Genomic DNA, 17,931 nt, shown 5'->3' with positions numbered 1-17,931 from the left:
TAAAAATGTATTTATACCTTTACTAAATTATCATTGTCAATATTTAATTAAGGTTACAATTATCACTTAAACACACCGATTTCATAAGGTGAGCGTGAGCTGGTTTTTTATTATCATATCCTTATAAGTGAGTCTGTCTACTGTATAAGATATAGATCCAACATATTAAGGTATATACAACAAGGTGAGCGCTATATGACTTAACTTTTGCTGTATTATTGAAGATGGAGGTGGTGATCTCCTAAATATACTTATTGGACCATTGCCCCAATAAGTTAGCCTAAGCGCAGCGCATTTCCATTAAATCTTAAATTTCCTAACATTAATTTCCATCATAATTCTGATCAATATGCTCCCTATTGACACCTTAAAAGAATCAAGTGTGATTAATCTTTTTATTTTGAATGTTTTTTTACAGATGTGTCCCATCTTGTCTGCAGTTGTGCTAAAGAGCCCCTCTCGGTGCGCCAAGTCCCATGAGACTGCTAGTGCCGGGTGTCTTTTTGCAACTTTTTTTTTTGCCAGAAACGCGTCTTAGTTGCAATGCGATGCGACTAAGTACGCACCAGCAGACTGTGCTGATTAATTTGGTCTGTGACACTTGTATATCTGAGTGTGACTGAGTCTCTGAATCATCACACGAAGTGCTACAATGTAGCGGCCGCAGCTTTTTTCATTCCAACTTCCGTTGTGCTTCATATACAGACTCGGTCTCGCACAGATATACAAGTGTCACATATCACATTCATCAGCACAGTCTGCTGGTGCTACCTGGCAAAAAAAGATACCTGACGCTAGCAGAGTAGCATGGGACTTGGTGGCTCACTAGTGCCAGGCATATCACGCTGCGTGGCGCATTGAGGCTAGATGGATGAGGACACATCTGTATGTATAGACTTAAGAAGACAATTGTAGATGTTACAGACCGTAGTGTCCTAGCGCTGTAATGGTTAAATAACTTCACAAAAGAAGACATTTTGGTCCTGCTCTCTCACTTACATACCCTTACAAGGTCACACATCCAGAATCCTTAAGCGTCTGACTCTTCACATGCTGGCAAGAACAATCTGCGCTGAACTTTGAAGACCAAAGAAGGGCAGCCCTGTCTGCAGGTCCTTGTTTGTGTAAGCAGAAACTCAGTGGGCGGCAGATGGACTTACAGGGTTACTCTGTAAAAGACGTTTTCTAGTCTAATAAGAATCTTCTTTAAAAGGAAAAATACTTTTTTATTTTGTTTTATTGACACAAATGGTCAAAACAAAGACAGCCAGCAGACGTGTATATGAAAATAAAGGATACTGGGCATAGAAAGATGAGGAAGGACAGGACTCTGAACTAGGTGGCATCCAGAGCAATTCTGAAACCACTCATAGTGGTTACATATCAATGCTATAGATTAGGCATCCCAAAAACTATTTACCTTTTACTTGTACCCCTTTCATACTGCCAGCAACAACCCGGGTTATTTTACGTGAATGCGCAGCAACCCAGGATATTGCTCAGTGTGTAAGGACCCAGATGAAATAACCCGGGTAACAAGCAGGGTTGAACACTGGTTTCAACCCGGTTCGCGGTGCAGTGTGAACGGGTAACCTGAGTTGATGTAACCTGGGTCCCGTTCACAGCATAGGAAGAGCCGGCACTGGGAGATGATCTCATCTCCAAGCGCCGGCTCGGCGCGTGATGGCGGTGACATCATCAACCCGCCAATAAGCCAGTTTGGGCCGCCAGTCTGAAAGGGGTTGCACCTACGTGTACAATACCCTGGGTGTGACCCGTGATTGCAATGTGAAAAGGTTGTTAGAGAGGAAAAAGAAACCAAATTTGTGTATTTTCATCTAAATACTGTCATCCTTGTGTCATACTCCTCTTATACACTGGGCCTGATTCAGCTTTGGGAATAGAGTAAGATAAAGCTACTTTCTGTGAACCTGGACATGTAGCCCACAAATGCTGCACAGAAATGTAATATCATTTTGGACACATCCCTCCCAAATCCAACTCTCTCTGCACATTTTAAATCAGCCCCACCTGCAGTGCAGCAGAGTTTTACCCAGGTCCACAGTTACTTGCTATACCTTACTCTATTTATAAATGCTGAATCAAGCCCTCTGCATGCTAGCACCTTCTTATAGCATTTCATGTGTTATTGTTGCTTTCAGTGGCGGATTTTACCTAGGGAATGCGGAACTGCAGGGCCCCCCCCCCCCAGTAAAATCCACCGCCGCAGGGACTGCCGAGCAGTGGTAGTGACTTCTCATTGGAAACACTCCCTGAAGACCACGGCGAGACAGGCAGTTCCAGGGGGAGGTGTTTTCTCTCCCCTGGGAATGCAATAGTGCTTCCCATGGGAAACTACTCCTGCTCAGTGTCGGACTAGGGCATTAAGGGCCCACTGAAGGGATGTGACCAACCATTGGGTAGGTATGGTCATTAACAGGAGGAGCATGACCATTCCACAAAGGAAACAACATAATATTATACATTCTCAGACAGCACTATGCCCAATTTAGTCTAAATAGATGTGCAGGGGACAGAGGGGCATATTGATCATAACTAACATGGCTCATTAAACATGCGGAAACACTAGTTTCCGCATATTTAAGGTAACAGGCCATTCATCATCAGGGGTCTGATAGGACAACCTGATATTCAAGAAACTCCGAAAACTTAATTTTCGGGGTTTGCTTGCGAGACAAGCTTCATCTTTAGATGGTGCTTGTTCTCGGAACCCAGCTCCTTCCTATGGGAATCAGTTCTGTGAAGAGGGATCTAAGCGGACCCCTCAGCCACCTCCTCACTGACTCCCCAGCGGCTTTGCGCATGTGTCACACATGCACAGAAGTCGGCCACAGGGTGAGGTAAGTAATGCTGCTTCTGTAGCAGTGTTCCGGATTGTGTGGACAGCTGCTTTTCAGAGCAGCTGTACCCGCACCGGAATAATAAATAGGCCCTAGGGGCACAGATGACAGTGGGGCAGAGGAACAGCTGAAGAAAATGGCAGAGGGACAACTGTGGAAGGTAGAGGGACAGTGGAGGAAGGTGGCAGAAGGACAGCCATGGAAGGTGACAGGACAGCAAGGGAAGGAGACAAAGAGAAAGCAAGGGAGAGGGGCAAAGAGAACTGGTGAAGGGGCAGAAGCACTGCTAGTAAGTGGGAGGATTAGAAGTAGGGGTGAGGTCATATGGGGAGGAAGGAAGTGCAGCTGGTCTGGGGGCCGCTCAGAGATGAGGTCCCACACCTCCAACTACCACCCCCTGCTCAATCGCTCATGACAGGTGGGCCCCCCCGGCCCACTGCTGCTGCTGGAGTGTTTGGGTCAGACCTCAGTAGGGTGTGGATGAGACATTTGCAGGGAGCAGTAGGGTAGGGGTCAGAGCCACACGTACAGTACTGTACTTGGATAGAGAGGTCCCCCAGTCTGACTGTAACATCCACGAGTCAGCCCAGCGCTCTTGCTGCAGGAGTCAGGACCTGCTGATGATTGCAGGGGGGGAGCCTGATGCTGCTGGCGCTGAGGACGGAAGGCGCGATACTGCCGGCGCTAAGGACGTGGTGTGGCCCGCTTGTGAGGACGTGGGGTAGTGTCGGACTGAAGCATGAATGGCCCACCGGGGCAATGCAGTGGTAGGGGCCCATACTTTGGGATGTGGTCAGTTACCACAGGGATGAGGCTAGCCCCCACAAAGGCTTGCACAGACATTAGAGACCATGTAACTGACCCTCTAATAGAGTAACAATATATAATTCAATTGCACAGTCTGAAACCTTACATTAGAGCAAGTGGTGGGACCCTCAGGCAGTGGGGCCCACCGGGGATTTCCCCTGTACCCCTATGGGCCAGTCTAACCCTGTACTCAACACTATAGGAAACAGTGTATTAGACTGTGTAATATTACTATATGTTAACTGAAGGAAATATCTTGGGGAAAATTTTGATCAAACCGTGACAACATGACCTCACTCAGACAGGTACCCACAGTAACAATGTATCTGTCACAGAATGTATTTACTCATGTTGTATGATCATACAGGTTTTAGATAATGTTGTTTGGACTTACTTGAGAAAATGAATGGAAAATTCCTTTTCATACATTTAGGCTAATGTCACAAACGTAAACAAACGTAACGATTGCTGACAGTTTCAATGATGGACATTAACTGACACCTGCACCCCACCCCTGTAATTCATTACTCCACCACCTTTCTACCCCTCCACCATCTACATCCCAGTAATTCAATCCCTCTTCCCAGAAATTCATGTTTGTGATTTCATCAAATCATATTCTGAAACAGAAAAAGCTAAGAAAGAAAATCCAGTGCTGCGGGCAGCTCACTTAATAGAGGAGGAAAACCTTGGTGTTAAAAGAGAGTTAGTTTGAAAACATATTACAATAGTATGACTTTACAAAAGGGAACAAATGCAGCTGCTTAGGACAACATACAGTATAGAGAGAGACACACTGACCATATGAGATGAGAACCGAAGGAAAACTCTGTGCCCTGGCTGCTATCTCACAGTTCCTGGGTTATTTATGTAACCAGAGATAGTTTTATGATTGAGGGGTAGATGTATCAAACCTTGGAGAGCGATAAATTGAGAGGGGGAAAGTACCAACGAATCATTTTACAACCAAACTGTCATTTTACAGGTTGTATTAGAAAAGCTGGTTAGGAGCTGATTGTTTTCTCTCTCTCCAAGGTTTGATACATCTCCCCCTGGTTCATAGTAGTGAGTTCATTTAATTTGCCATCCTTATTATATTAAGTTTAATATTTGTTTACTCAACTAGAAAGCTATACATTTAATTTACTTAATCTCTTTATAACACTCCCTGTCTATGTTATTAGGTACAATTGTCTCGTAGGACCCCTCCTGTGTCCCAGAACAGCCTGAATTTTTTGTGACATAGATTCAATAAGGTTTTTGGCACATTCTTTAGAGATTCTGTTCAGTGTTGACATTATAGCAATTTTGTTGATGCAATGGAGAATGGATCCATACACCCATGTTTATGTCAAGCTCTGGCCGGGATGTAGTCAGCATCCCGACAGTCAGTATGCCGATGGTCACAATACTAACAGCGGCATCTTGACTGCCAGAATACCGACAGATTGCGGAGGTAAGTATTAGGGGAAGGGTTAGGCTTAGGCTGCGGGATGGGAGAATTAGGGGAGGGTTATTATACTTACAGTAATCTGTCGGGATTCTGACTGTCAGGATGCCACTGACACTGTTCTGACCGTCTGATTCCTGGCTGTCGGGATCCTGTACCCAACCCCTCTGGACCTACCATCTGCATGTCGCAGCAGAAATGTAAATTTGTCAGACCAGGTGACTTTTCTCCAATCTTTAACTGTTCAGTGTTGGTGAGCTGTGGCCCCTGTAGCCTCAGTTTCTTGTTCTTGACAGGGGGTAACCCAGAGTGCTCTTGTGCTGTGTAGCCCGACCACTTCAGGTTTGACATGCTGTGTGTTAAGAAATGCTCTTGTGCATATCACCGTTATAATGCATGGCTATTTGAATTAACGTTGCCTTCCTCTCAGCTTGGACCAGTCTGGCCAATCTCCTCTGACCTCTCATTAACCAAGCATTTTTGCTCCAAGAATATTCACTCCCTGGATGCTTCTTGTTTTGTCCACCATTGCCTGTAGACTGCTGTGCATGAAAATCTTAGGAGATTACCAATTTCTCCTATGGTTAAACCACCCCATATGCTACGGCAAATGTTTCATGGTCAAAGTTATTTCAATCACAACTCTTCCTAATTCTGGTGTTTGATCCTAACACGGGCCTGATTCAGAGATGGACACAAGTGACTCTGCAATTCCATCCATCTAAAATGCAAATGCAGCAGGAGGTGCCTGTAGGAAACTGATACCTCCTTGCTGCATCTGCGATCCCAACACTGCGACTGTGGTTGCAGCCTGAGATGGTTGCTCCTTTGGCCAGGCTGCAGTAGCTGAAGCTTAGCGCAGCTTGACAGGGGCCTGGCAGCTTGTGGGGCTAGGAAATCTACGTCCACTGATGCAGACCCTGGTCACATCCCTGCCAGAAAATGGGGACGACGCCCCTGTTTCTGGGAACGCTGGCCCAAGGTGCTGCTAGGAGGTACTGCAAGCAGACTCATAGATGAAGGGCTGCACATGCTCAGTACACATCCTGTGCATGTGCAGTCCTCTAACAATCAGAGATGTGCGCTAACCACCGGAATAGTGTACATCTGTGAATCGGGCCCCATGCCTTCATTTAGTTGCTCTCACATGATTGGCTGATTAGCTAATTACATAAACAAGTCTGTGTACCTAATAAAATGGCCACTTGAGTGTTTATTTGAAAATGAGCATATAGATTTGATAATAATCTAAAACTATACTATAAACAAGTATTTTTTACCCAAACTAATAATGCATTGCACACTTCATAAATGAGTGACCGTTTTACATATTTTTACATTTGTCTGTTACTAAGGTCTTTCTGAGATCCTGATGATAATGAATACACGATAACTCACTCAAGCGTATATTTACTAAAGTGCGGGTTTTAAAAAGTGGACATGTTGCCCATAGCTACCAATCTGATTCTACTTAACATTTATCTAGCACCTTCTAGAAGATAATAGCTAGAATCTGATTGGGTGCTATGGGTAACATCTCCACTTTTAAAAACCCGCACTTTGATAAATACCCCTTTCTCTAAGGGGTATATTTAATAAAGCTTGGAGAGAGGGGTAAAGTTCTAACCAATCAGCTCCTGTCATTTTTTTAAACACTGCCTGTAAAATGTAAGTTAGAAGCTGATTGGTAAGTACTTTATCTTTCACAATTTTATCTCCCTCCAAGTCTTGATAAATACCCCCTCCCCCATAAAAATGATTGCAAAAAAGTTGAATGATGGTTTTACAAGAAACTAAATGTATAAATATTAATATATATTATGGTATAGAGAGACTGGCAGCTTCACAAGTATATGTACCCATGAATACATTGTGTTTATTACTCAATACCCTGTTCTGATCCAGCACTTTTTATACATATGCTACATTTACAATGTTCGCGTGTTTTGTTTTGTCAGGAGATGAATCATCGTCTCAGGAGAAAAACAAGAAAGGTAGAAACACTGCTTCATGAATAATGGATCTGTTTCTCTTTTAACACTGCAGAATTTATATCTTGCTCTCTGTAAAACTGGGTGCAGCAGTCTGTCTAATCCGTACTATGCCGGGGATACCTACCGGCCAGCGTAACACTCTTCACGCCCACACACACCCCTAACCTGCTCTGTGAACCTGAGTGTTCTGAAGGAAATATAGGGACAATTGTGCAAATCGAGAGATACTGCACTTTAGGGAGACTGAGCAGCGCCTCTGCTGTTTTTGGCTTATTAAATGAGTCTCACTGTATTTACATTTACAAAAGAATACCCTTTGCGTCACACAGTGGGCATGTTTTCATTATGTGACCATTTAATGGCTAGTGACCATTATTATTAGCCTATCATCACAAAACCACATTGAGAAATGTGTATTTATTTGTAAAAGAAGTTCCTGGACTGTGCAGTAGGTGGCACCAATAATTAATTTATCACACACCAGATTCCTTTCTATGGTACAGTGGTTCTCAAACTCTGTCTTCAGGACCCCACACAGGTCACGTTTTCCAGGTCACCCAGCAGGTGCACAGGTGTATTCATTACTCACTGACTCATTTTAAAAGATCCACAGATGGAGCTAATTATTTCACTTGTGATTCTGTGAGGAGACCTGGAAAACATGCACTGTTTGAGGTCCTGAGGACCGAGTTTGGGAACCTATGCTATAGTAGTCTCCCAGTCCCTGGTACCTGCAGTTAAGTCAGGTTCATTGTATGTCTGCAGCTGATAACATGTATCCATGCATATGAACTAATATCAGCAGAACCATGTAGCATGTATATTTCATATGGGTCTTGTTTAAAATTGATACTCTGGTAGCCATATTAGCAGTCTTGTTTTTATTTATTATATTAGCGCCTTTCTTCAATGTTTTACAAATTATACTATTGTCCTAGTCCATATGACTATTGGAACAGCACTTTTATGCAAAGGGATTTTCAGTATACAATAACATCACTACAACAAAATGAACTTCCTATTTCCATGAATAGGGATGTCTAGGGAAGGTCATGAATTACACCATCCCATTGCATACTGTCCTGATTGCACGGGTAACTGACTGAACAATAATAATACTGTAATCACCCCGTAATATCTTATGGACTAATTAAATCCTAAATTCATTGGTCCTGTGAGACTGTGCTCCTACTCTATGGATGCCTTCATTATATTTTATTTCCAGCACAGGGCTTATTACACTAATAGGCATTTCTTAGGAAGGGGCATGAATAACATCATCCTGTTTTTGAAATGTCCAGCAGCACTGGCACCTTGGGGAGAAGGGGTCCTGCTCTCTCACTGGCCCATCACAGCACAATGCTGCTACCTATCATAGTCATAGCTCTGTAATTACTCTAATGCTGTCTACACACTAGGCCGACCGCTGACCTATCAAACTATTGGTAAGTGCATAGACACTTACCAATCGTTCGGGTGATGTGTCTGCGCTGACGTGACAACTGGGCGGGCATTTCAATTGGCCGCCCAGTTGATCTGTCAATCACCGCCAGGTCCCCTGGAGCATGTGTACGGGCGATCGGTGGGTCGTCCCTACATACCAGCAGATCTGCTGTGCTGCAGTGCCGATCTGATATGTCTGTGAGCAGACGTATCGGGGGTCACAACCACCAATGCTCCTGCATAAAATAATGATGCAAATAGAAAATGACAGCTCTCTACTGTTCAGAATATGTCTCACAATTAAGGAAAGGCCTAAAATTATAGTTGAATAGTCATTATAATGACCAATCACAGTGCATTTTACTAAGTGTGTTAAGGCAAAATATATATTATTAAGTTATAAATATGTGAACACATGCATTAGACCAGGGGTGGGGAACCTTTGTTCTGTCGAGGGCCATTTTGATATATATATAACATCGTTTGCGGGCCTGGTGCAGGCCGCGGTCCCTCAATGCAACGTCACAAGGGGCAGGGCCACAATCTGCGTTGATTACAGCAATACCCAGAGCATCCTGAGTATGCTCCGGGGAGGTGTAAGGGCAGCGGTGTTCAGTCAAAAGGGTCCTAAGGATGCTCCTGGCGGCACTGCTGCAAAGATTCTGGCTGCAGGGTGCCATTCCCCGGGCTTTATATGGCCTCAGGGCCTGAGGTTCCCCATCCCTGCTTTAGACCAATACAATCCTTCACCTTCACATTGAATGGTTCTTCATTGCTTGCTACTTTTCCTATGCTGTCCTGAGTGCACAGTTAGCTAAATGGACGGTTAAAGAGCTGCTGTACTTTAATGTAACAACTCATAATATCCTATGGCAAATTAAATCCTATATTTGTTGTTTCTATGAGAGTGTGCACCTGTTCTAAGTCGCCTTCATTGTATTTTGTTTCCAGCAAGTGGCTTTTTGGATACTTTTTAAACCACATGACCCTACTGTACCTTTCATTGGTTGACTTTTTACACTGCCAATGAGTTGTAAACTACTCTACCTTACGTTCCCTGTAATGCATGGTGCGCTAGAGGTGGTTTATCATTTCAGCCTTCAATTACTGAATAGTTAATTTCACATCAGTAATGATGTATTTACATAATTCCTGGTAAAGTGTGGAATTACTAGTAATCAAGAAATTAGCATGCGCATGTTTAATCCCCTTTTGAAGAAAAAAAAAATCAATATTTAATTACTTTAAATGATTAGCTTTTACACACATTTCCTAATTGGTCCAAATATCAAGTGACAGTAAAAAGAGCATTGCTTTATTCTTTTATAGTTCTCTTCAATTGTCTTAATTAGACTAAATAGTAATTAAGAAATGTCGCATTACAAAAGAAACCCGGTAATCAGTGATTTCCTTTCTTTTGTGCTTCGTGTGCCTGTGATGTTTCCCGTTTGGGTGGCTATAATCTATTTGTGGTTACGTTTATTGATTTATACCGCTAGGTATTTAGATCTTTATGTAGTTTTATTGTTGTAGAGTAGCAGAGTTATAAATATTTTTTACAAAATACAGTAAAATGTTCCCACTGTCTCGCGTGTATTCACGACCCTCACAGAGATTGTGTTGGGCTGTTATATGGGTGTAATGTCCCATGTTTTATGAAGGATTAAAGGTTCCCCCCAGTAGGTTATGGGGTTATGCAGTTGTCATATCAACAAGTATTATGTGGACACTGCATATGTCTGAGCTACGTTGCCAACACCATGGTGTCACTAGTATAACTTTAAACTTGCTCACATTATAGCATGATTAAAGTTATATTAGCAGCACAATTAAAATGCTTTAAGTAACATTTTAACGTTGGCAGCATAGTGGTGTCGGCAATGTGGCTCCAACATAGACAGTGACAACATAATGAATGATGAACTGTCATATGTCATCCGTTATGGGCTGTCACATGGTCCTCTGGCTAAATGGCTGTCTGCCTGAAGCTCAATGTGCTATGTGCCCCCAGGGGTGCCCGATAATGTACACATAATGGCAGGGGACACTGGCGCAAAAAGTATAAACACTTTACACTAGGCACTTCATTTGTTTCTGGTAGCACCATTTTTGAAAGGGCCCCAACCAAGCCTTTTATTTTGCCTTATTTTCTATAAGGACATTCTCAAGCAAAGTTCCACCGTAACCCTAGATTCTCCAATTCTACTCCACTATGGGGCAATCCCACTTTTTCCTTCTTCCATAGTCAACTCTATTTACAAGCTTTGGAAAAGCCAGGACATTCTGTCTATAAAGGATGTATTTGACCCTGGTGGCTTCACGATAAGTTTTGAACAAATTAGACTGTTTTGGCCTTCATATTTCCAATTTGGGCCCGTATTCAATTTGAGCTGAGCCATGATACTTTTTCGGCTCCCGGACTTTTCGCCTACATAGCGTGTTTTGCAGGCAGAAAAGTATAGCGCGCGTGCCCGCGTATCGCCATATTCAATTTGAAAGTAGGCGAAAACGGGACCCGGCGAAACTTAAACAAGCGGAAAGTGCTATAAGACCCCCAAAAGATGCTCTGACATGGGGGTTAGCTATGGTACCCCCCGATTTGGCTCGCTGAAGGTATTTGGTGTTTTTAAATGGGCTCAATAGCTGCTAAATAGCGTTTTTGTATAAGTGGTGAAGAATAGTATTCTGGAGGGTTTTTTTGCTGAAAATAACTTATCCCAGCAAATTTGGAGTACTTGAAAATGGGGATCAGCATATTTTAAAGTTGCTAAAGGTAACTTGAAAAAAATTGTGAAAAATCCACCTGCCGCAAGCACCTGCAATGAAAAAAATACCTGGGGCATACTTGGGGACCCCCCCAGAGTCAAGTTTGCTAGTTTTTATCTTTGTCCCCCAACATTTTTTTTTTTTGCCCCCAAATTCAAAGTGATTTTTTGGGGTGTCCTTAAGTGTTTTTTGACATTTTTTTGACACAGTTTACCTTTGGGGGACTGTCTGAAGGCTGCACGGGGGTTCCCGCAACGTTGCACCCCAAAACCCCAATTCTGCACTTTTTTCTGCCTGCTATTCATAGGCGAATCTTTTCCGCCTATTACATTGCATTGACTTTCCGCCTAGGCGAAAAGTCGTCCAAATTGAATACGGAGTAAAATCAAAACAGGCGAAAATGACGTCATCGGCGAAAAGTTTCTGCCAAAATCACGCAAAAACGGCTTTTCGCCTCAAATTGAATACGGGCCTTAGGTTTTTACAGGTGCAGCATTATGTTCATCGTTTTGGTATCCCTTCTATCCCCAGGCAGAACCCACAAAGAATTAATGTGGTAATTATTTGTACCCAGATTTTATAGAATCTGATGTCTCATGTATTTGGGCAACCACGGAACAGTGCTGGTGCCAGGAACTCACAGTTGGGATTGTCTGGAATGTCACAATGTGCCACACACTTCGTTAAGAAAGCTCTGTGTACAAGGAGACCTTTGACATAATTATGTGTCTCCACCCCACCTAAAGGTTTCAGGATATTCTCACCAACCTTAGTGTAGCTTTTTATGTCTTACTTGGGTTAAAATTGTTCTATTGTTTTCTTGTTACTGAAATGTACAAATTAAAAATTACAAAATCTAAATAATAAAGAGATTAAAAAAATTACTGGGTTGATGAAACTCACCCAATTTCTGTAAGCTGTAATCATGACTGGATCAAATGTTGATGGTTCTAAAGAATGGTACCAAAATTCAGTCTCTCATCCTAGATATTCTTCAGATAGTGACATCTAAGATAGTACCCTGAATTTTGGTATAATTTGGTATAATGACACATATACACACCCTGAAATTAGTCATGGGATAGATTCCTAGTATCATGTAGGACCCCCTCTAGCCCGGCGACGTGCAGCAAGTCGACATGGCATAGACTCCACAAGTGGACGTAAGACCTCTGGAGAGATGGTGACCCATGCCGTCTGGATAGCTTCCCTTGGGTCCCTGATATTTGCAGGTGCAGGATATCGGGTGTGAATGGACCTCTCCACCACATCCTATAAATACTTGATTGGCATCATGCCAGGCGAACGTGGTGACCACACCAGTCATTGGAACTCTGCCAGAATGCTCCTCGCTCCAATTCTGGAAAACTTTGGACTGGTGACACGGTGCATTATCCTGATATTCCATCATTGTAGGGGTTACATGAAGTCCATGAAGGACTGCAAATGGTCATCAAGCAATGCAACATAGCAGTTACCGGTAAATGATGTGTTCATTTGGACACAACCCGTGCCACTTGAACACACCACACACCATTATGGAACTCCCACCAGCCTGCACGGTGCCTTGTTGACAACTGGAGTCCATGGCCTCATGGGGTCTGTGCCACACCCGAACCTACCATCAGCCTGAAACAACTGGAACTGTAACTCATCGGACTACACCACATGCTGCCAGTCCTCCAGGGTCCATTTAGCGACATGTTGCCAGTCCTCCAGGGTCCATTTAGCGACAAGCCCAGGTGAGGCGCTGTGTCCGGTGTCGTAGTGTTAACAGGGGCACTCTGGTGGGTCTGCTGGATATGTGTCTGGTACCTCCTGCATTGAATGTGGATGTGATTTTAGCCAGTGCCGCTTGTCTCTTACCACAAACAATTCTGGCCAGACACCGCTGGTCACAATCATTAAGTACCCATGGTTGGCCACTGCGCTGTCCAAGGTGAGTGGTAATGCCTTTCATGTGGTATTCCCGGTACACATGACACCATAGATCGAGGAATGTTGAATGTCCGCACATTTTCTTACTGGAATGTCCCATCCATCGAGCACTCGCTATCATGCCCCGTTCGAACTGCAATAATTCACATCGCCTTGTCATGAGCAGTCTAGCCCTAGCCGATGTTCAAACTGATTCGTGAGAAATGCAGGTCTGGGCATTTCCAAGACATCACAGAACCTCCAAGACACCACCTACCATTACCTTTACATACTGCCATCCCATGACTTTTGGCACTTCAGTGTGTGTGTGTGTGTGTGTATATATATATATATATATATATATATATATATATATATATGCTCTTAAAGGTGTCCATACATAGGTTAATCTTTGGGAGGTCTAAATATACACATGGGAGAAATTCTGATGCAGTACCAATAGTTGATGACTGACCACATATATAGTCAGTTCACTATTCACCATCCAATTGAATCCGCTCAGATAATGACTAAGATTGGCAATGTTTTTGGGACAATACACAGTGTGGTTTGCTGCCTATTAGGTTTAAAGTGGTCAGGTGCCCATACTTATTCATGTATTTGTTGATGTTATTAGTAGCATTTACATATGAAGCAACTTGTTTTATCAAATATGCTGAATGATGGGGGGGCGTGGCCTAGGAGCGCATGGAGTAGCACGTAAGTTGTATTGCTCTCCAGGTCTCAAACTATCCGTTTCCAATATCCTGCATTCCCCCGGGACCCAAACATTTACCGGCTGGTGTTAGAAGGTGAGGGGATCCTCCTTAGCGGTATCTGAGCCGCATTATTGGAGCTGCCAGGGCGCCCGCACCTTGGGGCCTGCTGCGGGGACTAGCCGCGTGACACGCCGGCGGCGCACTCGTCGGGCTTCCCTGTCTTTAAAACATCCGGACGGCGGATCGTCCTACCTGCTGCCTGGGAGAAGCGCCTAGACTCTGCTGCTGGGAACTGCGAGTCAGACGGACGGCGCTGTAGTGAAGTCTCTGGCGCCTTCATACTCCAGGCTTGCTGTGGCGCCATCTTCCTCTGCACCAGGGGACTGGGATATATGCTCTGCAGGGAGACCAGTGTCAGGTGAATCATCCGGAGTGGCTTATTTTTTATTTTATTTTTTTATATCTCCTCTGTGATTTTTTCAATGCTCATTGGTGTCCTGCAGTGCCCTACAATCAGGCTCTGAGCTAACAAGCCTTGCTCCGATTAATATAGGCCAGTATCTGTTGCTACAGAGGAACCTTCTCACCATAGACCTGCATCTGATTTATATAAATAATCTCCAAAACCCTGTGATCTCTCTTAAGTGCACACTTGTGCGAACTGTACTATCTGCATATATAAATATGATAAAGCATCAGCAAAACTAGTACAATATGCTAGAGGCTCTGGTGCTCAACCTAAAACTGCTGATCATGGGAGTGAATCTCCTCCTGTTTCCCCCGCTGAGTCTGCGGCCTCAACTTCAGATACTCCCTCAGATCTTGCAATGCAGCGTGTTATTGACGCAGTCACGGCATGTGAAACTAGACTGATAAAATTGGTAAAGTCCAATCGGATCTATAGTTAATACACCACGATCTGCAATGTGTCCGAGAACGAGTGGGTGAGCTTGAAACCCGTACGTCCACTTTAGAAGATCAAATAACACCCCTAGGTGTTAGAGTTGGGTCCCTCGATGCACAGATGTCAGCGGTCCAGAAAAAGCTGTCAGATATGGAGGGTCGGTTGAGAAGAAATAATGTGAGATTTGTGGGACTGCCGGAAAAGGAAGAGGGTAGTAATCCGGAGCAGTTTATTGAAAAATGGCTGACCGATACTTTTGGTAAAGACTCGTTTTCACCTTACTTTTCAGTGGAGAGAGCCCATCGTATCCCCTTTAGGCCCCTGCCACCGGGAGCCCCACCTCGCACGCTTATTGCGAAGCTTCTTCATTACAGAGATCGGGATGTTATCCTTCGACTGGCCCGTACGAGTGGCCCCCTGCAGTGGAATGGTTCTCGGATCTCCGTGTTTCCAGATTTTGTCATAGAGATTCAGAAGGAAAGGACACAGTTCTCAACTATAAAAAGGCATCTGAGAGATCTCAACATATCATATGCCATGATTTATCCATCCAAATTGAGGGTGGTGGCTGACGGAGAAACAAAATTCTTTGCAACCCCGCGAGACGCAGCCCTGTGGTTAGACCGGCGAGTCTCCCGATAGCCCAAAATTAAACCTTGCATGTTTCCTTTTTGTTGGTGTGATTTTTGAATCGCTACAATTACTGAAAGTCCGTATGTACACGAATATTTGAATGTGACCAATCTTGTTTGTTTTGACAATATAAATAATTAGCTAATTTTATAATTCTGTATGCTACGGTACAAACATATTGATAGCGGAAAGTTAATTCTATGTTTTCCTTTATGGTGTACCGGGTACACATTTATAGACCTGGACACCTCATTTGTGTTATGCCTTAGGGCCATTATATTTTTTGCCCTTTTTATATTGCGTATGTAGTGGGGTAGTGGTATAAATGCACTGCCTTAGTTGACTAATAGAAGTCGTAGGAATAAGAGTGGGAGAAGTTTCTGTTTAGGGATGAGGTATGTCGTAGTTCAGGCAGGTATACAGGGTGGGGGGGTGGGTGAGGGTTGTAACGGGAGTTTTTTGTGCTGCTTTGGTTTTATATCCTTCAGAATTGGCAGAGTTTGTATTATTTGAGGACTGGACGACTGGCCTCCCTAATATATAAGCAATATAGTACTTTAAGATGGCATCATTAAATGTTAATCTCTTATTTTTTTAATGTCAGAGGGTTAAATCACAAAATCAAGCGATCGCTGGTCATTAGACAGATTAAACAATATGCAGCAGATGTTATTTGTTTACTGGAGACACACCTAGTTGGAGGACGTCTGATGTCATTAAAGAAACCCTGGGTGGGCTGGGCGTACCATTCAACACACACATCAATGTCCAGAGGGGTCTCGATACTAGTACGAAAATCAGTTCCCTTTGTGTTGGATCAGATACAAACTGATGTGGGGGTAGGTATATTTTCCTAAAATGCAGAATACATTCTTTGTCTTTATTGCTCCTGGCAATATATGTCCCTCCTCCGTACTCGCACGAAATTCTTAAAAAGGCGGCTGAGTTTATAGCTTTGTTCCCAGGATTACCAATAGTATGTGCCGGTGACTTCAACAATGTGATGAACTTGTCACTGGATAGACATGTTGGCACAGGCCAAGCCGGTAGTGATCGGGGGACTGGGTTTGCGAATATGGTGACTGAGATAGGTTTATTAGATGCATAGAGACTTAGGCACCCACACGAAAGGCAATACTCATATTTCTCCTCTACTCACAAATCATTCTCTAGAATTGACTTGGCCCTGGTAACTCCTAGTGTGATGCCTCGTATACAGAAGATCCATTATCAAACTAGGGGCATCTCTGACCACTCCCCTATTTCACTGACCATTGACTTAGAGTACCATAGAGGACAATCTTTCTGGAAACTAAATCCGTTTTGGCTAACACAAATGGGTGCTGGCCTTGAACTGGAAGCTGCATGGTCAGAATTTTTTGATTTAAATAGCGAACCGTTTTTTCAACCCAGTTTATGGGATGCCTTTAAGGCGTTCCTTAGAGGTACGTTGATACAGAGGGTGGCCAGCCTAAAATCATCCTATAAAAAACAGGAGCTGGAGCTGGAGACATTGTGTAGAACGCTGGAGCTGACATGCCTATCAGACAACACTGACTCTAATAGACAGAACTGGGTAGATGCGCAAAAGGCGTGGACAAAATGCTTGGAGGACAAGGCAAACTTTAAACTCCTTTTCTCTTCTCACCACCAATATGCCTCAGGGGATAAACCCGGATCATATCTGGCTAGAGGTGAGAGATCGTCTATAAATGTTGCCCGGATTATTGACCAAGACGGAGTGGTATATAATAAGGTTCTTGATATTGCCATGGAATTTGCGAAATACTACTCACAGTTGTATAGCTCTCGTTTGAAAGATGGGATACAGGATATAAATAACTACTTTGTAGATATATCTCTCCCAAAACTTAGTCCAGAAGGCCGCGATCTTTTAGACTCCCCCATAACCATAGAGGAGATTGAGTTGGCCATTAACTCCTTTCCCACCGCAAAGCTCCAGGGGTGGATGGGATCCCTCTTGAGTTGTATAAGAAACATAAAATCTTTTATTGCCTTGCCTGCTTAAACTCTTCAATCAAATATATGAATATAACAAACTCCCTGACTCTATGTCAGAAGCTCTTATAATTGTTATACCCAAGCCTGATAAGGATGTTTCCTACTGATTCATACAGGCCCATATCATTATTACCCACTGATGTTAAGATACTAGGAAAAATTTTAGCTACTAGAATTAACCAGGTTATACTACAACTAGTTCACCCGGATCAAACGGGCTTTATGCCTGGCAAATCGACTGCCATTAATCTTAGACGCCTCTGTTTACACATTTACAAGTGCCCCGAAGTGATGACTCAACATCCGTCATAATGTCTCTTGATGCCGCTAAGGCGTTTGACTCAGTGGAGTGGGAATACTTGTGGGAGACACTGGAGGGATTTGGAATTGGCCCGGGATAAATAAAATGGGTTAA

The 17,931-nt window shown here is 43.5% G+C and overlaps 1 protein-coding gene across 1 annotated transcript in view; it reads left to right on the top strand.

Annotated features, from left to right (window-relative positions):
• The window catches only part of ASPH (aspartate beta-hydroxylase), a 182,887-nt gene that overhangs the window by 107,027 nt on the left and 57,929 nt on the right, over positions 1–17,931 (top strand). The window contains exon 17 of the mRNA XM_088469317.1: positions 7,077–7,112. Coding sequence (XP_088325443.1) covers positions 7,077–7,112 — 36 coding nt within the window. The remainder of the gene's footprint in view (positions 1–7,076; positions 7,113–17,931) is intronic.

The sequence above is a fragment of the Taudactylus pleione genome, unplaced genomic scaffold, assembly GCF_031769625.1.
Source record: "Taudactylus pleione unplaced genomic scaffold, aTauple2 ptg000090l, whole genome shotgun sequence".
Lineage (NCBI taxonomy): Eukaryota > Metazoa > Chordata > Amphibia > Anura > Myobatrachidae > Taudactylus > Taudactylus pleione.
Note: the sequence above shows the minus strand (reverse complement) of the source record. Positions and strands in the feature narration are given on the sequence as shown.